Below are 18,999 nucleotides of genomic sequence, written 5' to 3'. Positions count from 1 at the left end.
TCACCTGGCCATGCCGGTCCCGTAGTTTACTCAGCCTTATGAAATTTCGCACGTAGAGGATATAGAACAAAACAATTTTTTTAGGTCTTATATATGCATTTTGGACTTATACAAAAAAATTACACTCTACTATATAAGTAACACAGAATTCCACTATAATTCAGTAGGTTTAGTAAATAAGCTATATTTGGATCTAAAAATCTGAATTTTCGAGCTCACTAATGCTTTACCTTTCCGATTGAATTCTACTATGAAATGTAAGGGCTTCCCTCGTAAACATTTTGCAGAGACAAAGAAAACCACTAGTGGACATTCTGAGTTTTCGATTATATATACATCATTGAGCGAAGTAGGTGTACCTCAAACAACTATTTTTAAAAATGGAAGATATGGGCGGGGGTCACTTTGGTTGATTCACTAAATATATTAATATCTCAAAAAATAGAAAATATGGGAAGTTCTTATCTTATATTCTAGCTTGTCATTATGTGTAATTTGAGATTCTAATTCGTAAGAAACTATAGTGTTTGTTTTAATATTACAAACACTTAATATGAAACAATGCTGATTTCAGCATAGCCACGTGACACACAAAAATCGATTTTTAGGATTTTTTTTAATATTTACTTTAAATTAAAAAATTAACTAATGTATAATATTAAATTGAATTATAATCTACAGTATGATATCAAATTCACAGACATACGTTTATAAAAATGTAGTTCAATACAATTTTGAATCTGGGTCTATAAACGTGATGACATGATCTTTGACCTGAGCCGATAGGAATACGTAGCGATATAGTTAAAGTAGAGTAGACGCGTGCATTAAAAACCACTATGAAACTTTAATACATAGTGTTGAATCCTTGATCTTCGTCAAATGTGATATTTAGAAATACTGACGTTCGGAGTCTGTCGAAATTTGAAAAGTTTTTTAATAGCATGAAATCATACAATAGTTCAGAATATAATAGTACATTAAAACATGTTTATGTGTTCATAAAGAGGTATTAGGTTTCGTATAAGTGTATAACTGTTTCATATAAATTTGCATATAAAACTATTTCATAATATATGGTATCCCGACAATTTGCAGCCGCAATTTCGCACCCGTCTCTTGGCAGCCAACAATTTGATAGCCGAGCTCGTTGGCAGCGGACAATTTCGCACCCAGGAAAATTGGCAGCGGATGATTACCCAGCCGAGTATTTACATCAACATTACAGTTTAAAGAAAAAGACTCATATATCATACAGCCATGTATCTACATTTATTCACAGTCAAAATCACACAACCATACTACCACATCTATTCACAGTTTAAAGCAGTAGCTAATTTCTCGAAGGAATTGAATAAGATCCCTTTCTTGATATTCGTTAACTATACGTTGGACTCTTTGATTTAGAGTCTCGTACTTTGCCTTCTTCCTTTGCGGTTCATGTCTTGTAATAATTTGTTCCAAAAGATTTAAATTCATTTGTATTCTTTTTTCAGATGTTCAATCAATACGAAGCGGTTAGGGAATTTTTTTCGGTCCATCGGGTGCGTGGCTGGGCTCCTTGAGGCGAGCTCTAACTGTATCATCTCGGACATGAATCCACGCTGGGCAGTGCAAAGTTCTGTAATTTTCACGCATGTAGAAAGTTACCTGATTGTCTTTCTTGCTACCCTTATCGAATAAATAAACGTATCTATTGTTGCATGCCTTCGGCTTTCCTCTGTTTGATGTTTGAAAGTTTAATGAGAAAACTTTGTGTTGAAGTTTTAATAGTAAACGCAGACATTTTATGTTTTTTTACAGGTTTAAAAGTGACGTTAATTTTCAAATGGATGTTAATTTGTTGTTAAGTTAACATTAGTAACATCATGAACAACACCATAACGTAACTATGTATTGCTTGGCTGGGTAATCATCCGCTGCAAATTTTCCTGGGTGCGAAATTGTCCGCTGCCAAAGAGCTCGGCTGTTAAATTGTTGGCTGCCAAGAGTCGGGTGCGAAATGTAGTAAATGTAGTAGAACCATAATATATTAATTAAAAAATAGTTATATCAATCATGTACAAAACAATAAATATAGGTCTGAAAATAACTTAAATCTGAGTAAACGCTAAAACAGTTAAATGTAAACATTTCTATTATAATCTAAAAATTGAATTAGTTTTCGAAAATTCATACTTATGACGTAATGATATTTAGATAGAAACAATAGGATATAATGCATGTATATGTATATATATAGTAGCTCATTTAAATGTTGTTAAAGATTCGTTTAATTTTTTTATTCGATAGTCTTTATAACCTAAATATGTATATCAAATAAAAGTTATTTTGTATTGAATTTCTGTGTACAATAAACCACTTATTTTTTTATGAACCTAGTTTTTCTTTGTTCATTAATATTCTACAAATCTTACAAACGATTCGTTATTAGTTGTTTTTATTTATTATTTTTACTTCAGGAAGATGATCAACGTTTAGGTGGCATCAATTTAAGCCGCTACCAAGAGCTTTTTGCTCAGTTCATTGGAAGTCCAGAATCTAAAGTGCCGGGAGTATACCTGTTTGGTCCCTTGCCTTTGATTGGCTGAATGATGGGGTGTCATTAGAAAGTGCATCGACGAGGCCAATTTTCCCCACAGGAAGACATACATATTGTACGCTTGATCTCCCTCCAACTGTATTGTCGTTGAAAGAGTTTCAACTGAAGTAATTGGCAGTGTTGATGCTTCATGTATGACTGGATTCTTGAATTTAAATATATCTTGATGTTTATTGGCTAGTATATTTATTATAATCTTTTTATCCTGCATTATCTTTTAATCAATCAAATACTTAGAAAATGTTAAGTGAGCATAAATGTATGTCTGTTCGCTAAAATTTACTTATATTTCTTATAATGTAGGTTCATTTAGCGTAAAGCTATTTTATCTCGTGTCTCCTCACATTTGTAGGTATCTGAAAAATTAGATGCGCCATGAAAATAATGTTTTGTTATTTGTTGTCACAACTTTCAGTAAAACCACAATTGCATAGGTAACACTTAATTCAATGCTATCTCTTCTAAATTTCCTCAGATCTCAGTTATTTATTAAATATTATATTAATAGAGAAGTATTCTCAAATTCAGAGAAGTATTTGCTTTTGACTTGAGAAGAATAAAAATTCATATTGTGGTATGAACTCAGAAGACTTGTGCTTTTGTTGCATATAGAAGTAAGTGTTTATATGACTTTTCTATACATGTTTTCATATTTAAGAACAAGATAACCTATAAGGCCACTGCTTCATCTGTATCTTACCTTGTAATGGTCGAATACAAATGCGCTAACTGGTGAAGTGCAGTTTAGTGTACTTGTATGATGGTGTAACTTTGCAAGCTGTTGGTCGATGCTATGGTGAATAAAATTGTTGAAGTTGAAACTTACGAGTATCTTTATCTGAATATTATGCAAATGGTCCATATAAAACAAATATTAGAAAATCGAACCCAAAACAGTTTCCACTTCAATATTAGATCATAGTTTGACGATTATTCTTTGTAAAAGATAAGAGAAACTTGACAAAGTTAATAGTATTGTAGCTGTGGCCCAATATATTAGTACAATTATAAACCTCATATTGCTTTAACAAATACTATACTACTACCTATAAGCATCGGAAAGGAAGATAATTAGGTAATCTCAAGTAGTTATGAATTTGTATATAAAGATTTTAATAACATTAATAAATTCTTACACAACAGACTAGTCTGTGAGTGTTTAAACAAATATAAAGTCACATCATTACTACATGAAGTTCTTTACTCTTCAGAATTTATAACTTTGCATTCTGCTGAAAACCATTCTTAGATGCAAAACAAAAGGGAATCCTCAATAGCCACGACACTTAATTATTTTAGGCAGGATTAGAGTAAATTAATTTATGAGACCTTTTATACCATTTTTATTCGCTATATTTTAGTGTGCCAGCAACACCAAGCGAGGTGCAAGCGTATACCCGATAATATTCTATTACTCATCAGGATGTCTACTACCCTCAAATTGAAATTCTTTCAGGAAGTATGATAGTAAATTAATGTATGAGACCTTGAACGTGATTAAATACATCAAGGTCAAGTGGTAGGACGCTCGACTCGCAATCTGATGAAGGTCGCGGATTCGAATCCTCGTCTCACTTTCAGTCGTGAAGGCGTTATCATGTACGGTCAATCTCGCTATTCGTTCATAAAATAGTAGCTCAAGAGTCGACGGTGATTGGTAATGACTAGCTGCCTTAATTCTGGTCTTACACTTGTAAATTAGAAATGGTTAGCGCAGATAGCCCTCGTGTAGCTTTACGCGAAATTCAAAAACAAAGAAACAAGCAAAATACACCAATCAAAAAGTTTGTCTCTTGAATTCAAGATTATAATTGGATATTAAATCGGTCAAAAGGTGACAGAGCTATAAGCAAAAAGTTTGTACTTGGAAAACAACAACTTCATACCAGTCAAGAGCTGCTATGACACGGTTAATAACAACTACCATTACCAGACAGAATACCATAACTTAAGACATTTAATGTGGTATATCGGTTCATCAGTCCTTGTTGTAAACACCACGAGATAGATACAGACACGCTTGAAAATTTTACAAATTTATGGACACTGAATAATCCAGAATTTTGGAACAAGCCAAACATACTTAAAATTCTACCTAACTTAGCTAATCTTAAGCCAATGACTAACAACGTTTCGTATAAAAAAGAAGCATGTATATTCATAAAAATCAGTTCATCTTCATAGATTTAAATCTAAATGTTGCATTTAATACAGTGTGCTGAATTTCATTTTAAAAAGTGGATGTTTCTTGAGAGCCAACAGTTTAACAACACTTAATTTTATTTGACTAAGGATTTAAAGTATATAACGTTCGACTATCGAAAATTCATATTTTGAGAAAAAAAAATGCTTACTAGTGATACAGATTGATAAGATACCTTGTTATAATAAACCTTCGATTAAGCTATTTTCATATTGTGATATAAAAGGAGTCGGTTACGAATTAAAAACAATGACACTATAATCTGGAATCATACAAGTGGAAACTATACTTAGTATTTGATAATCACTTAAATCTGTTTGTAGTTTAGCACAAATCTGCAAAATGAGATAGCTGTGCTCTGCTCACAAGAGTATATAAACCCAAGTTCAACTTTGTAAGTCCGCAAACATGACACTTTGCTCCTGGGGTAAAGAAGGGGCAAGAAGGATAATTCGCTATCACAACGGTTTTCTATCCATTATGCATGGTTGAACTTGTATTTAATATAATATATTGTAATGCTGACACGCTAACAACTTGGCCACTATAATATACATAGCTTTGTAATCTAAGAGTTAATGTAGTTTAAAAAGAAAACTACAAAGAGACAAAAATTTAGTACTCGAAAACGAGATAATATCTTAACAAACATAATAACATAAGAACTAAAAACATAAACGTGTCTGCAACGTAAAGGAAGTAAATTGATATTGCAGTATGGTTTAAAGATATAATAGTACCATTACGAATTTGTTCCTTATAATTCATTTGGAATCCTAAAACTTCTACGCATAGTTCAATAAAACCAATCTGATAACTTCTCATTTATTTAAGGATGATTATAAAGTTTTGTCGCTGAGCATTTCATGTGTCAGAAACGATATGGTATATAGGGTAAAATTGTCACCAGTGGCGCCACTATAACCTGGTTTCTGATCATTGACAGTAACTTTTCAAAATTTTATCCTCCAATGCCCACAATGCTTTGCGATGGCAAAGAATCGTTATAGCAAAGCATACATCTCTTCCAGCATATTAGACATTTCCATAGCAGTTCCATTCTTTGCAGCTAAACTTTCTACAGCGAGCACGTGACTTAGGGTATTCCACAACCAGAAATCGGTTGATATGATAAAGTCCGATAAATGAAATGGCCATTATAACGAAGTCTTGAAAGTGCTCTTGCAATACATGGTTATCAATACATTGATAAACGCCATCCTCCATGAAAATCATAGTGTCTATCATATTACATTGCAGCAGCATGGAAATATCTTAGATCGTGAACATTACATGATACCGTGAGCATTGATTATGCAGGTTTGCAGTCCATATTTGGATGGTTATTCAAAAAATACAGAAACTAGAAACCACACAACACTGTCATCTTAGCACCATAATGGTGTATAATAAATATTGCATATCGGTTAGTTTCCGACTAAATAATGCAGTTCCAAAAACGGTGACGTGTCAACATGTGCAAAATTAATATACCAGGTTAAATTCGTCTTCTTTAGTGTACAAACATGATGAATCTTTTAAGGAAACATTCACAAAGCTTACTGGCTAGTTTTACGACCCATTTAAATTAGCAAATCTAGACAACAGACGATCCCATTAGCACTGATAAACCTATATGTATTTGGACTGGCTTGTTCTGCTACGACTTGGCTGACTTCAAAGATAGTTTCTGTAAGTGTCGGTAGTTTGCCTATCAGAGACTTATAACTTATCTCCTCAAACGTTTTTTTTTTTTTTTAATGAATGCACATCAACACCGAAACAAGGCCGTCTATGGATTTTATTCATTCCGCTGTATTGCCTGAAATATGCCTTGTCATTGCATCTGGAACAGTGGTAACTCTACAGATTTACAACGCTATAATCAGTGGATTCGATTCCCACCGGTGGACACCGCCGATATCATGATTTGACATTCCTATAAGAAAAATGCAAACAAACACACGAAAGCATTGTACTACAATCAATATATCTATTTACGTACACGTGAAACGTGGGAAAGAAACTATGTTGGTGCTTCAGACGGTAACACGTGTCAACTGTGAAGCATGCATGTGCATAGTATTTTTAACATCCTTGTGAAATTCCATTTGTGAACTACAAAACTATATTCATAATCACCACGTTCTTCTATCGTATAATTACCACTTGTTCACAATTACAATTATCTATTTCGATTATCAATTATCAAAACGCAACAGGTAAAAACAAAAGACTTGAAATAAGAAAGGATGTTAATTAATATATTTAGTTCTCTTTACTTAGTTTACTTTACTTATGTATTAAATAAATAATGTAAGTTGTATGGCTTGTATGGTGGCGTTTCTGTGAGTAATTACTAACCGTAATATTTATATCTCATTCAAACCCATTCAGAAAAAGTGACCCAGATTTTTTAAAAACTGATTTTTATGTTTTGAAAAGTACTGCACGGGAAAAGTGTTCGGATTCTACTCTTTAGTAATACACAACTCATTACATGAAAATTATTCAATGCATACGCGTCAAAATTTTATTACTGAAATAAACTTTAATGTTTTTATACAGTAAAAGTAACACCGGAAAAAATAAAGTTTTTTTAAGAACTTCACTTACTCAGTGCTACATTTAAAATTACATCAATAAAGATATAATAAAACTCTCAAATACAGTCCTAACAAGAGTCGTGTTCTTGTTGCGAGGAGAGTACTTTTATTTAAAATTGTGTTCTGTCATAAAGAAATTGTTATTACACATACCACAATTATTTTTACAATTGTCTGAATCTTGAACACTCATAGTGTGAACTTTTATGGAGATTTATTTTTGGAGCCATTCAATAGATGGCGCGAAAAGGTTTGGTCAAATAGGTATTACGTTCATCGTCGAAAAATATGCATATGCGTGTGTGTATAATATATAGATACATGTTTATAAACATGCTTGTTCATCGAATATAACAGAGCTGCATAGCTTTCTGGGTGTTCTTTGCATATTTTCAGAAATATAAAACATGGTTGAACATGCATTTAAAACAATGTATCGTAGCATTTGATATCCTGGCAACAAGACTAGGTTCATACGACAGTATCTATCATGATACGAGTACATGATTGCATTATCTCGTAATCTCTGTATTTAAAAACTAAAATGGAAGGAATTTGGTGTTAGAAAACAAGATGATAGGTATCTTAATAAATAAGTAAAAACAAACATTTTACGCATAAAATATACGCTATAGAGAACAGCTGCATGAAGTATTTGTTTGTTTGTTTTGAATTTCGCGCAAAGTTACTCGAGGGCTATCTGCGCTGGCCGTCTCTAATTTAGCAGTGTAAGATTAAATGAAAGGCAGCTAGTCATCACCACCCACCGCCAACTCTTGGGCTACTCTTTTACCAACGAATAGTGGATTGATCGTCACATTATAACGCCCCCACCGCTGAAAGGGCGAGCATGTTTGGTGCGAACGGGATTCGAACCCACGACCCTCGAATTACGAGTCAAACGCATTAATACGCTTGGCTATGCTGGGCTATATTTGTTTGTCATAAAGCAAAAGTCAATCAACAAAAAAAAAAACCACATTGGTGATATTTTGTGTCCGTCGCTGTAAATCACATAACAGAATTTAGTATTCTTAGTCCATGAACCAAAAAAATTGTTAAAGTCGCTATTTGATGTATATAGAGTTGTGTCACAGAAGATGTATATCCGATTATAGAAAAGGTTGTTACGCAGATATGAGTTTGCATAAGCAGGTTGCTACACCTTTGAATGATCTTAAAGGTTAAAACATTAAACTAAAAATCCACTACATTTGGTAGCACACAAATATCACGTTGTAGCCTCTCCCAAATAAACTCAATAAAGTCAGAGTATTTCACTGGAGAAGTTTTATATGATCCTACTGTATGAAGAGTATTGCAGAAATACAAGATTTGCTCCTACATTGTTTGACGAACTGTTCCACAGATGAAATTTATTTTTTCTATGAGACGACAGTAAAAGTGTGACAGTGACTGCAGGCACATTTACGTTGAAAGCCACGCGGGCGGTAAAAGCACAGAAACAAATATTAACAATGAAGTCATATTATTGGCATTTGTAACTTTGGGTAACACGTTTAACACAGCTATAAACTATTTTGCCATTAATTCTTAATGTTTACCTTATACGAATTTATGTTGTTGTAATGGAATAAATTTAGTTTAGAATATTTCGTTTGCTTCTGCCTACAATTACCTTTTCAAATAACGTGTTTGACATGTAGAGAATATTAAAGAAAACTTTTCTAAGAAAAATTAAATGATTTCAGTAATAGACCCATAATATTTCATTCTATAGCAGAAATAAATATCTTTCTATACATTTTCATTTCTGAATTATTTGTACGTCAGTATATTTACGAATCACCGTGTATATACTTAATATACGTTATGCACTAACATACTAGAGCTTTCAACTTCAACTTTCTATTTTCTATTACAACATGAAATGTTCTTTCCTGATTAACTCAGATCATTTGAGTCGTACCATGAATCCATTACGATTTTCTTACGCTCCTTTAAGACAACAACTTATTCAATCAACCAATACTTCAAAGAATGTGACGACTAGTTTAACATACTGAATTTTGCAGTATCGTCCGCAGAAGGTTGGAGGATGTAATTCTTATAATTTGTTTGAAAATTGGCAGTAAACAGCAATCTCTTTGTGCTGTGGATTATAGTCTCCTTTGTCTTGAGAGTTTTAACTCTAGCTTGGAAGTTGTTACTTATTTTGATATTTTTCAATCCAATTTGTAACAGCCGGCATTTACTCACCAGACGGCTTTCCATTTCAGTGAAATATTCAAACATATTTTTTAGACATAAACATGGTATCATAAATACTATGACGCACTTTAACTTCTGTTAAACACTTTAAGGTAACATATGAGACATGATTGTGCAGAACTATTTTGTATGGCATCACCTTAATTATCAGGCATTTGCATTCTAGATCAAGTAGGTGGGCACCAGACGATTGCTTTTCATTATATTAAACTCAACTGAGCCGTGTTCATTATCATTTTATGACAATGGATTTGGCCTTGTCATAGCGATAATATTAAAAATTACTATTATTATTGACGGATTGTATTGTGCAATATAGACTGCCGGCTAATGAATCAATTTGCAAAGCAGATTTAGCTATTACTTCCATTTATCCACCGGGAGACAGCTATAAGTTTACAGAATCACGGTGTTCAACTTCAGTCCGAAATTATTCATAGAGTACACTTCTGATAGCCCAGTGTGGCTTTGTTTTAAAACATACAAACAAATTTACCGTTAGGCCTAATAAGATTCTGCAGAGAGGAAGGTGAGAAACATCATCTGAAGTGTATTTTATATCTAGCAAAAACATGGTTTCCAACTCTTAATGTTAGTATCGGTCAAGTGTATTTGTATGAAGGATCATATTTAAAGTTATAATTATAAATCTTATTCTGATATTGAAAACTATGTTTAAGAGATTTTTCAAGGAGTCGCATTCTAACTGCATTCTTTGATTAGGTGCATAAATCTGACATCAAGGTCAGACAATAATATTAAAACCACTAAAACAAATATGTCAATATACTATCCCACTTGTGATATGAAATGTGACTTAGCATACACATATTGCACCCTTCTGTGCAAGGGTAAGTATTGGTGGTTGGGGTGTGTATATAAGTGGTATCCGTTTTGAAGCATGTGCACTCGTCTCAGTCAAGTTCAGGGTATACTTAATATTTACCTCATAAATCAAACTGTATTAGTTATAGTAAACAAAATCACCACAGGTACATTACAGGAAAATTAATGCTAACTACATTAAGAGACATTATAGATGGGTCGAATGACAAATATTTTATCTTAAAAGACAGTTTAATCTCTGAACATGAGCATTTGTGTAAATTCATATCGGTAAACGGTATGCATTTATTAAGACACACAAGAGATATACAAGAATATGCATATTTTCATAAAAGTAAAAGTTTTATTTTTCAGTTCTAGTAATGTTTATTTTTTTGCACTGTCGCATCTTCTCGTTGTAACCTCATTCTTACCAGATCTTTCTTGAATATTACAATGTTCTGACTAATTAACCAACATTTTCACAAATAGAGTGATCCGTTAATGTTTTGTAAGGAAACAACCTTTAAACATGACACGTTCTTTTGAATAAACATTTATAACTCCTTGTAAATTTTTAAATAAAAACGTTTGCTCATTTTTGAAAGCCCTTGAACCCCTTTAATCCTTCATTTCGAGGCACTAATGTGAAATTTGAAAATTCTCAACTCAGATACTTATTTAGAACGATCCTTTACATGTCTATGGAAATTTTCATGTAAATCTGAACTGCTCTGTTCTTCTCAGTGCAAATTTTCAAAAGCATTGGCTCAACCAAACGTAAGAGCTCACCCAATTTTTCCCTCAAGTTTCTACCGAACATTTCACCCTTCATTTATATTCAGTGGTTAATATTTTGCTTAGGCAACTGCGTGTAATAAAAAAAAAAGTGAAAATGGTCCATAGGTCAAGTATACATAGACATATGGAAATATAAATTTGAGAAGTGCAAAAAACAATCCCAATACATTCTCAAAAACTGTACGTTAGAGTTACTACAGTAAGAAAAAATACTTTTGTTTGAGAATGATTTCAAACAAATTGGTATTACTTGACAGGAATAGTTTATGAATTTCTAATTTATGGAGCTAGAATCTAAACTGGCAGATTTAAATTATATAAAAAATTGGATATTAAACTAAAACTATATTAGTTATACTAGAAACTTTAAGAACAAGTGAGCTTGGTTCCGTCAAAAATTAGCATAATTATTTTGTTATTGCTTATATCTATTATCTTATAAAAAATAATAACATTGTTGATTACAAAAGGAATTATTAGAGTGAAAACAAATGCACACACCATTCTATACACAAATAAATTACATATAGCAGTGATTTATGAAATAGCAATGGTATATTTAAATACGAACATGCAGGAAAATTTATACTATTTATATTAAGTGTATCAATTAAATTGTTTATAAGAAAATATTAAAACTGTTATTTTTAAACAGTAAAAAGTTTTGTAGTTCAAATGCTGTGATCTTATTAGCTATTATTTGCTACCGATGAAATCTAATTACAATAACATGTTTGAGTCATTTCAAATATTGCTTTGACCATAAGAGATAAAGCCACCAAATTGAAGCTAAGTTTGCTAAGAATAAACTTTATTATAAAAATTTTTATTTTCTGGGAATGTATCATTGTCTAAATTGTCTAGGCTTCAGGAAACGACAACAACCACTTTTACAGGCAACAGGGACCTTTATTCAAAAATTATTGAGTCCTCTGTTAAGAGGACAGTAAGTTTAAGGACTTACATCGATAAATTTCAGGGCTCGATCACTCACTGCAGACATAGTGGAGATATCCAATTGTGCACTTTTGAATGACTAATGACATATCTAGAGCAACCGAAATTCTTCAACCTTTCTCAACCAAACTAAACCGTAAAATATTGCTAATATGGTTTAAACTCCAAACGATGGAGAAACGTTGGGAACTTGCAGGATTTAAATTTGTGATAAAATCATGTAAATTGCAGATTTATTTTCCACATTCCTCTGCTTATCTCGAATTTCAAATCAAAGATGTATACAAACTTCATTTCACATATACCTGCACAATGAATACCTTTATTTTTTGTAACGGTTGTAATGTATTTTCGTCTAACCATAAGTCCGACTACAAATTTGTACCACAATTATTAGACCAGCGTTGTTGTTTTTATTGTTTTGCTTCGTTTTTAATCGAGGGGCAAATTCGACATTTATTAAAAAAAGATGACTAATATGTAGGAGATTAAGTTTTCTTGCTTATAAATACTTAAATTTATTTTGATGAGAGCTGCAACACTGTAACAATGTTTTGCCATTCCTTTTATTTAACGTTTTAATTTATTACAGCGAAAATTTAGGCTTTGCTAATACTCGTACTTACTTATAAGGTCATTATAAATATCTGTATTTAACACGCGTATAGATTTACAGGTACAGACACATAAATATCCACGTAATTATTCATACATTTTAAATCTTCTTATTTCTATGAACATATACGACATCCACTTACCTAGGATAAAGACTGGAGAGGTAAAATTTCAAAAGATTATTTCTTTTGTGAAGAAGAAATGTGCTGATGAGCCAGTTAGTCTACTTTTAACGTTTATAGTAATACAAAATTCAGATCATAGTGTCTGAACGTTGTCTTGATCAAATATATAAATAAAAACAATTATCTTGAACGATTTACTTACGAACGGGAGTGATTAGTATATATTGAAACAGAAATTGTAACTTCACATTTTCAGATATCAGGATATTTGCTTTAATGATTACAAAATGCAACCTCGTCACGGATTATATTTTTCTCAGTGAATTTAGACTATATAAATATTAATTTCATAATCATTAAAATACATATTTAAAAATTAGTGCAAAATATAGCAAAACAAAACGCATTCATATGAAAAGTAGTTAAATATTTATTTTATAAAAACAAAATTAAATTTATTCATAATAACATCGTCCAATGAGTGGATTTTTAATGGATTTAAAGCTTTTTCAAAGTAAGATGAATCAGAAAAAATGCAATAAATGTAGAATGACTAAAAAGTGTTAATATTTTTGTGATGTTACATGTTCCTTTCCAAAGAGGACTTGAGTTTTTACTACTTTCAGCCGATAGGTGTTATCTGCAAAAATAAATAAGTGTGAATTAAAAAACTCGCTTCGTTTAACATGTGCATCAAATATAATATATTATTTTTATTAATATTCTTCAGTAACATTTACGTTTGTTACAGTGTAAAAGAAAAAGTTCTATTAATCATAGGAATCGCAATTTTAAAATTATTGTTTCATTTTATAATAAATTCATATAGCCGTCATAATAAAAATAATTAATACAGTGTGACAAGAAACAACACTAGTTTAGTCTGGGATAGCTGATAAAACTTAACAGAATAAATATATTTTGTATCATTTTTAAGAGTCAAGTAAGTCTAGAAAATAAAAAATAAACAATGTTGTTAGCTCCATTAGATAACAGTGACATATGAATTTTGTAAATAGTTACTATTTTATTGACACATAAAAGAAACTTTTATACCTGTTATTGTTTAAATCTAGAATAAGTTTTTCCTTCATTTTATTTTTCAGATAGCATGCTGGATCGTTTCGGAAGCTTACGTCTTGGAGATTCTGTAAAACAAAGAAGAGAAAAGAGAAAAATAGAGAACCACAGTCACCGGCATAAATAATACATCTACACAATATATAGTTTACAATAATATATTTATAATTCAGTATTAGAGTTTCACACAAATCTGAAGCTATGCATAGATGATAGAAATATTTTTTTAAAGAAATAAGCTTTATCTGAAAGCTCCATATACACGGAAATTTAAAATAAAATATATTTCACTTTTGATCAAAAGAATAGAATGTAATTAAAACAAAAAGCTTAAAATAATTCACTCTTGGAAAGTAAAATGTTCTTATCCAAAGATATACGCTTTGAGAAAAATTTCTCCAGAGTATTACTTTTCCTCATTACAATATATCTCATTAATGCTTTAATATACGTGTAGCGTGTTGCCTGTTGAAAAGTGTCGGAAAAACGAATACATCTTTTACAGAACCCCATTAAATCTTTCGTAGTTAATGATCACATTTATTCTGTTTTTATTCCTTTCATTTTCGCTGTGAAGTTTGAAAACTTAATAAACTGTGATTTTTTAATATAAAATGCACGAACCATGAAGAATATTTTAACAAATAAATATGATTAAAGCTAAGATACATTTCATTAATTTAAAAAAAAGCTTAGAATTTCAAAAGTTATGGCTAACAACTAACTGCAAACTTTAGTGACAAGACGTAAATTTTCTCAGTTGAAATTGTAAGATTAAAAATCTTCTAAGCAACATATAACGGTTTAAATCTCGGAAAGTGTCTGTGAAACGATAAAATAAATTATAGACAGGATACAGTCTAGGTCCACATAAAGTGAACTGTAACTTTTTCTTAACGGAAATAGGATGCCACAAAATGTAATCATATAAAACGTAGAATTACCCGTTATTTTAAAAGCCCAGTTAGCCAAAACTGAATTATACATTTAAAAGGGAATATTTTGACACTGAAAAAAGAACAACATAAAATTTTAAAAAATGTTAACTTATAAAGAATTCTACTTTGAAACTACTTATCTAAAGGGGCAATCTAAAGGGGTTTCATTTGTTATAAATTTCGCGCAAAGCTGCACAAGGCTATCTACTTTAGCTGTCCTTAATTTAACAGAGGAAAACTATAGGCAAGACAACTAGTTATCATTACCCACCTGCCAACCCTTGGGCTATTCCTTTATTAATGAATAGTGGGATTGACCTTGACATTAAAATATTGCTACGGCTGAAGAGGTAGGGATGTGGGAGAAAAAGGATTCGAGAGCCCTAACCTCATGGCCATCCTCGGCAATTCTTCAACTATTATTTAAGTATTTAGTGGTTTTGTTTGCACAAGCAATCAAATATATTATCGTGCTCTTCAAAAGAAATTAGTAAAAATATCATCAATATTACATTTTAAATTAAGTAATTTACAATTTACTGGAAATTATTTCCATGTCTGTTCAACGATAGATCTGCCATACAGATGTTAGCTTTTAAATCCCATAATAATTTAATCAAATTGATCGTTAGTACTTCTACCGGAAACAAAATATGTTCTTTGTAACACAAACACATTAGTTTCAAAGAGTTTGTGTGCTTATAATTTGTTTAATATGTGCAAATAATGTGTATATATATATAATCGCATATAGATTCCTACCACGGAATTACTGCTTATAGAAATTGAACATAAAAACATCATTATTAAATTTCACGCTTTTCCCTGAATGACAAACTTTAAATCTATGGCATCATACTTATACCTTGTTTAATCTTATAAGATGTACATTAAAGTTATTATTGTTTAGTTAGAACATCTTCCAACAATGGGCAAAACTAATTTCAAAATCATAATAAATTACTTCACTAGCAAAAGCATCAATTACCTGTTCTCACTTTACAGACGCACTGAACTGTTTATTCTTGAATGAATGCCAGTCAGGTAAATATTAAAACAGAATGAAAACTTACCTGCATGAGATATGCATGTGTTAGGCTCTTCCATACTTAGTCCTTCTGGAGTTTCTTTCCATTCGCTTGTAGAAGAACAGTTATCGTTGATTGCATCAGAAGAAACTCGAACTAAAATTACAGAAAGTGTATTTTTTTGTTTAGCTTTGGTTATCTAAAACCTGAAATACGTACTTTAAATTGAATGAATTTAGGCAACACTTTTCTCTTTGACATCTATCAAAGTGTTTCAGATATGATATTATTTTATAATATTTATAATAAAACATTTTGATATATTAAATATTTTATGAATAATTTTACCAAATTTAGTTGTTAGAGCAGCTTTACTATTTTATAAAGTAAATTAGGCAAATACGAGCATCTATGGTTTTTATTATAGTTTCTATTATCAGAGGTATCCATGCAGGAAAGAAACTCCAGATAAATAAAACTTTTAATGTAAGTCGAAATGTTGAATAAATTAAATATTTTTTATTGCAATAATGATTTTTAGTATCTAGGGTGCACTTAGACATGTGTATGCAAGTATTTATTTATCTTATTTTCAGATATTATCATGCCGTACACTTATTTCTTTGTTATTTGTATTGCATGACAGGTCATAATAGTGAAACACAGTTTTGTTCTACATTTCTTTTTATGATGTTGTTTTTGAAACTGTACACAGTTTAAAGTCAGAACAAGGCTTGTTTGTTGTTAAGCACAAAGCTATAGAATCGACTATCTGTGCTCTGTCCACTATAGGTATCTAAACCCGGTTTTTAATGTTATAATAAACTTTCAGACTTTCCGCAAAGCCACTTTGGAGCAACAAATTATATAAACTGGTTAACTAAATCTGATTGACTCATATACACCTCAACTTTGTGGACAGTGAAGTAGTAAAAGTTTAAATGATATGAGGAAACGAATCATAGTCCTTTAGCTTTTGTAAGAATAAGTATTAAAGATATTAACTATAGGACCAATTTTTATATATTATATGGCCATCTTGTTGATTTTGATTCTTAAATATACATTTCTTTACATGAAAATCACGATATGGCCAGCAAGGTAAATGATTAACTAACTCTTTATTGCAGCTATGACATAAGTCTAAGGTAGTCACATATTTCTTTTGTTGTTTTTTTCATTTTTAGTTAATATTATATGAAATACAAGTGTTTCTGTTATTGAAAATGGCTAAAAATAGCAAAGTTCTTCAAAATATTTCAAACCGTTTCTTACCTGGATAATTATAGACGTGGGCGCCGGATCGAGGTGGTCGAGGTGTACGTTTCACTGTAGCATATAGGGGTTCATCTGTGCTCTGCAGTATCCGTGATTTTCAGTTATTCATTCGTTTATTGTTAAACCATACAAAAGGTATAATTTCACTAAAATTGCATGATAACATTCATTGAACATGGAACATTAAGATAGTTAAAGAATATAAAAAGATTACTACATATATATATATATATATATATAGGTATTTCTGTGTAAATTGGTTATGAAACGCTACAATTCATATGACTTCAATGTTTTTATCTCTATGAGTTGTTTACCGATCGCCCTTTCAGCCGTGGGGTCTTTATAATATGACGGTCAATCCCAGTATTCGTTGGTAAAAGAGTAACCCAAGGGTTGGCGGTGGGTGGTGATGACTAGCTACCTTCTTTCTAGTCTTACACTACTAAATTAGGGACGGCTAACACACATAACCCTCGTATAGCTTTGAAAAAAAATACAGGAAAGTAACTGGCAATATATTTCAACATTTGTTTTGTTTGACACATTTTAAAGTGTTAAACGATGAAAATGTTACTTCTGCTGACAGTGTTTTAGTAGAGCTGAATACTTCCTAAAGAATAATGTTCGATAACGTTAAGTGTTTTTAAGTGCAGCAAAACACGCGAAACTAAACATTTCTGTATCAAAAACTTTCCGCACTTACAGTAGTCTTTTCCAAATTTTATTAATTCATCACGTATTTGCATCATCGAAGCATTTACAATTTACCAATTTATGTCTGTGTTATGTCTCTGCATTTAAAACCACCAAGTCCCCTTTCAGAGCACGCTGATTAGTCTGCATCATCTTCGAGGTTTGGCCGGATACTATTGGAAGGACAGGATACTTGCTCATACAGGCCTTGCAGGTATTTCTAAATCTATTGATTTTATACGAAAATATAACCTGCTATTTGAATTAGGTAAAATTATGACATCAATCATAATCTTGAAATCAACTTACTGATTCATTAAGCTGATTTTCTTCATGACTAGGTAACTTAGTTGTTGCATAAGGTTCAGGATAATAAATCGTGGCGCCATCTTCCATTGAACCAAGGCCTTCTTTTAAGTTATGGTTAAAAGTAATCATGTTTAGAGCATCTTTAGATTGTAGCTTTCTTCTGTTGTAAGTAACACAGTCTAAAAATAAAAGTAAGCTATATAGTAATGGTTGTATAAAATGTCTTAGTGAAACTCATACTATATACGAAAATAGGATAAAATTATTTAATGAACACAAGCTACATTTGAAAAATATAATTCAAAATGTTATTTTCATATATATCTCAATAGTCTTTCACAGATAAATATGTCAAATTTCGATGTTGCTAGCCGTGTGAGACTTATAATAATATTAACAACTCCAACATCCTTGTAATAAAGTAGACAAAAGCATTAATACAACGAAAATTCCAAAGAAAATATAGAATTAATATGGTATCCACATAAATGTTAAATATCTCTGATAAAATTTGATAACTAAATTAATATTAATTGAAAAAGTATCTCGTATTGAAAATACATTTTTATAAGATAAAGATCCAAGTAAAAATTACTTAGTGCTACGGTATAAACCTTATTCATATTTATACAATTAAATATTAAAATTAATAAACTAATAATTTAGGTTTTAAAATGAATATTTGTTTATATATGTTTTTAATA

The 18,999-nt window shown here is 31.1% G+C and overlaps 2 protein-coding genes across 5 annotated transcripts in view; one reads left to right on the top strand and one right to left on the bottom strand.

Moving 5' to 3' along the window:
* LOC143252820 (sarcoplasmic calcium-binding protein-like) overlaps positions 1-3,427 on the top strand; it is a 122,069-nt gene extending 118,642 nt beyond the window's left edge. The window contains exon 7 of the mRNA XM_076505562.1: positions 2,463-3,427. Within this exon, the coding sequence (XP_076361677.1) occupies positions 2,463-2,591 (129 nt within the window). The 3' untranslated portion in view covers positions 2,592-3,427. The remainder of the gene's footprint in view (positions 1-2,462) is intronic.
* An 8,730-nt stretch (positions 3,428-12,157) lies between these two features.
* LOC143252819 (cell adhesion molecule Dscam1-like) overlaps positions 12,158-18,999 on the bottom strand; it is a 99,771-nt gene continuing 92,929 nt past the window's right edge. For all 4 annotated transcript variants that reach the window (XM_076505558.1, XM_076505560.1, XM_076505559.1 and 1 more), the window contains 5 exons: positions 18,296-18,474; positions 17,288-17,369; positions 16,058-16,168; positions 14,023-14,114; positions 12,158-13,606 (listed from right to left, as the gene is read on the bottom strand). In XM_076505558.1, coding sequence (XP_076361673.1) covers positions 14,062-14,114; positions 16,058-16,168; positions 17,288-17,369; positions 18,296-18,474 — 425 coding nt within the window. In that variant the 3' untranslated portion in view covers positions 12,158-13,606; positions 14,023-14,061. The remainder of the gene's footprint in view (positions 13,607-14,022; positions 14,115-16,057; positions 16,169-17,287; positions 17,370-18,295; positions 18,475-18,999) is intronic.

This window comes from Tachypleus tridentatus, chromosome 6 (assembly GCF_004210375.1).
Source record: "Tachypleus tridentatus isolate NWPU-2018 chromosome 6, ASM421037v1, whole genome shotgun sequence".
Taxonomy (NCBI): Eukaryota; Metazoa; Arthropoda; class Merostomata; order Xiphosura; family Limulidae; genus Tachypleus; species Tachypleus tridentatus.
This window is presented reverse-complemented; position numbering and strand designations above follow the sequence as displayed.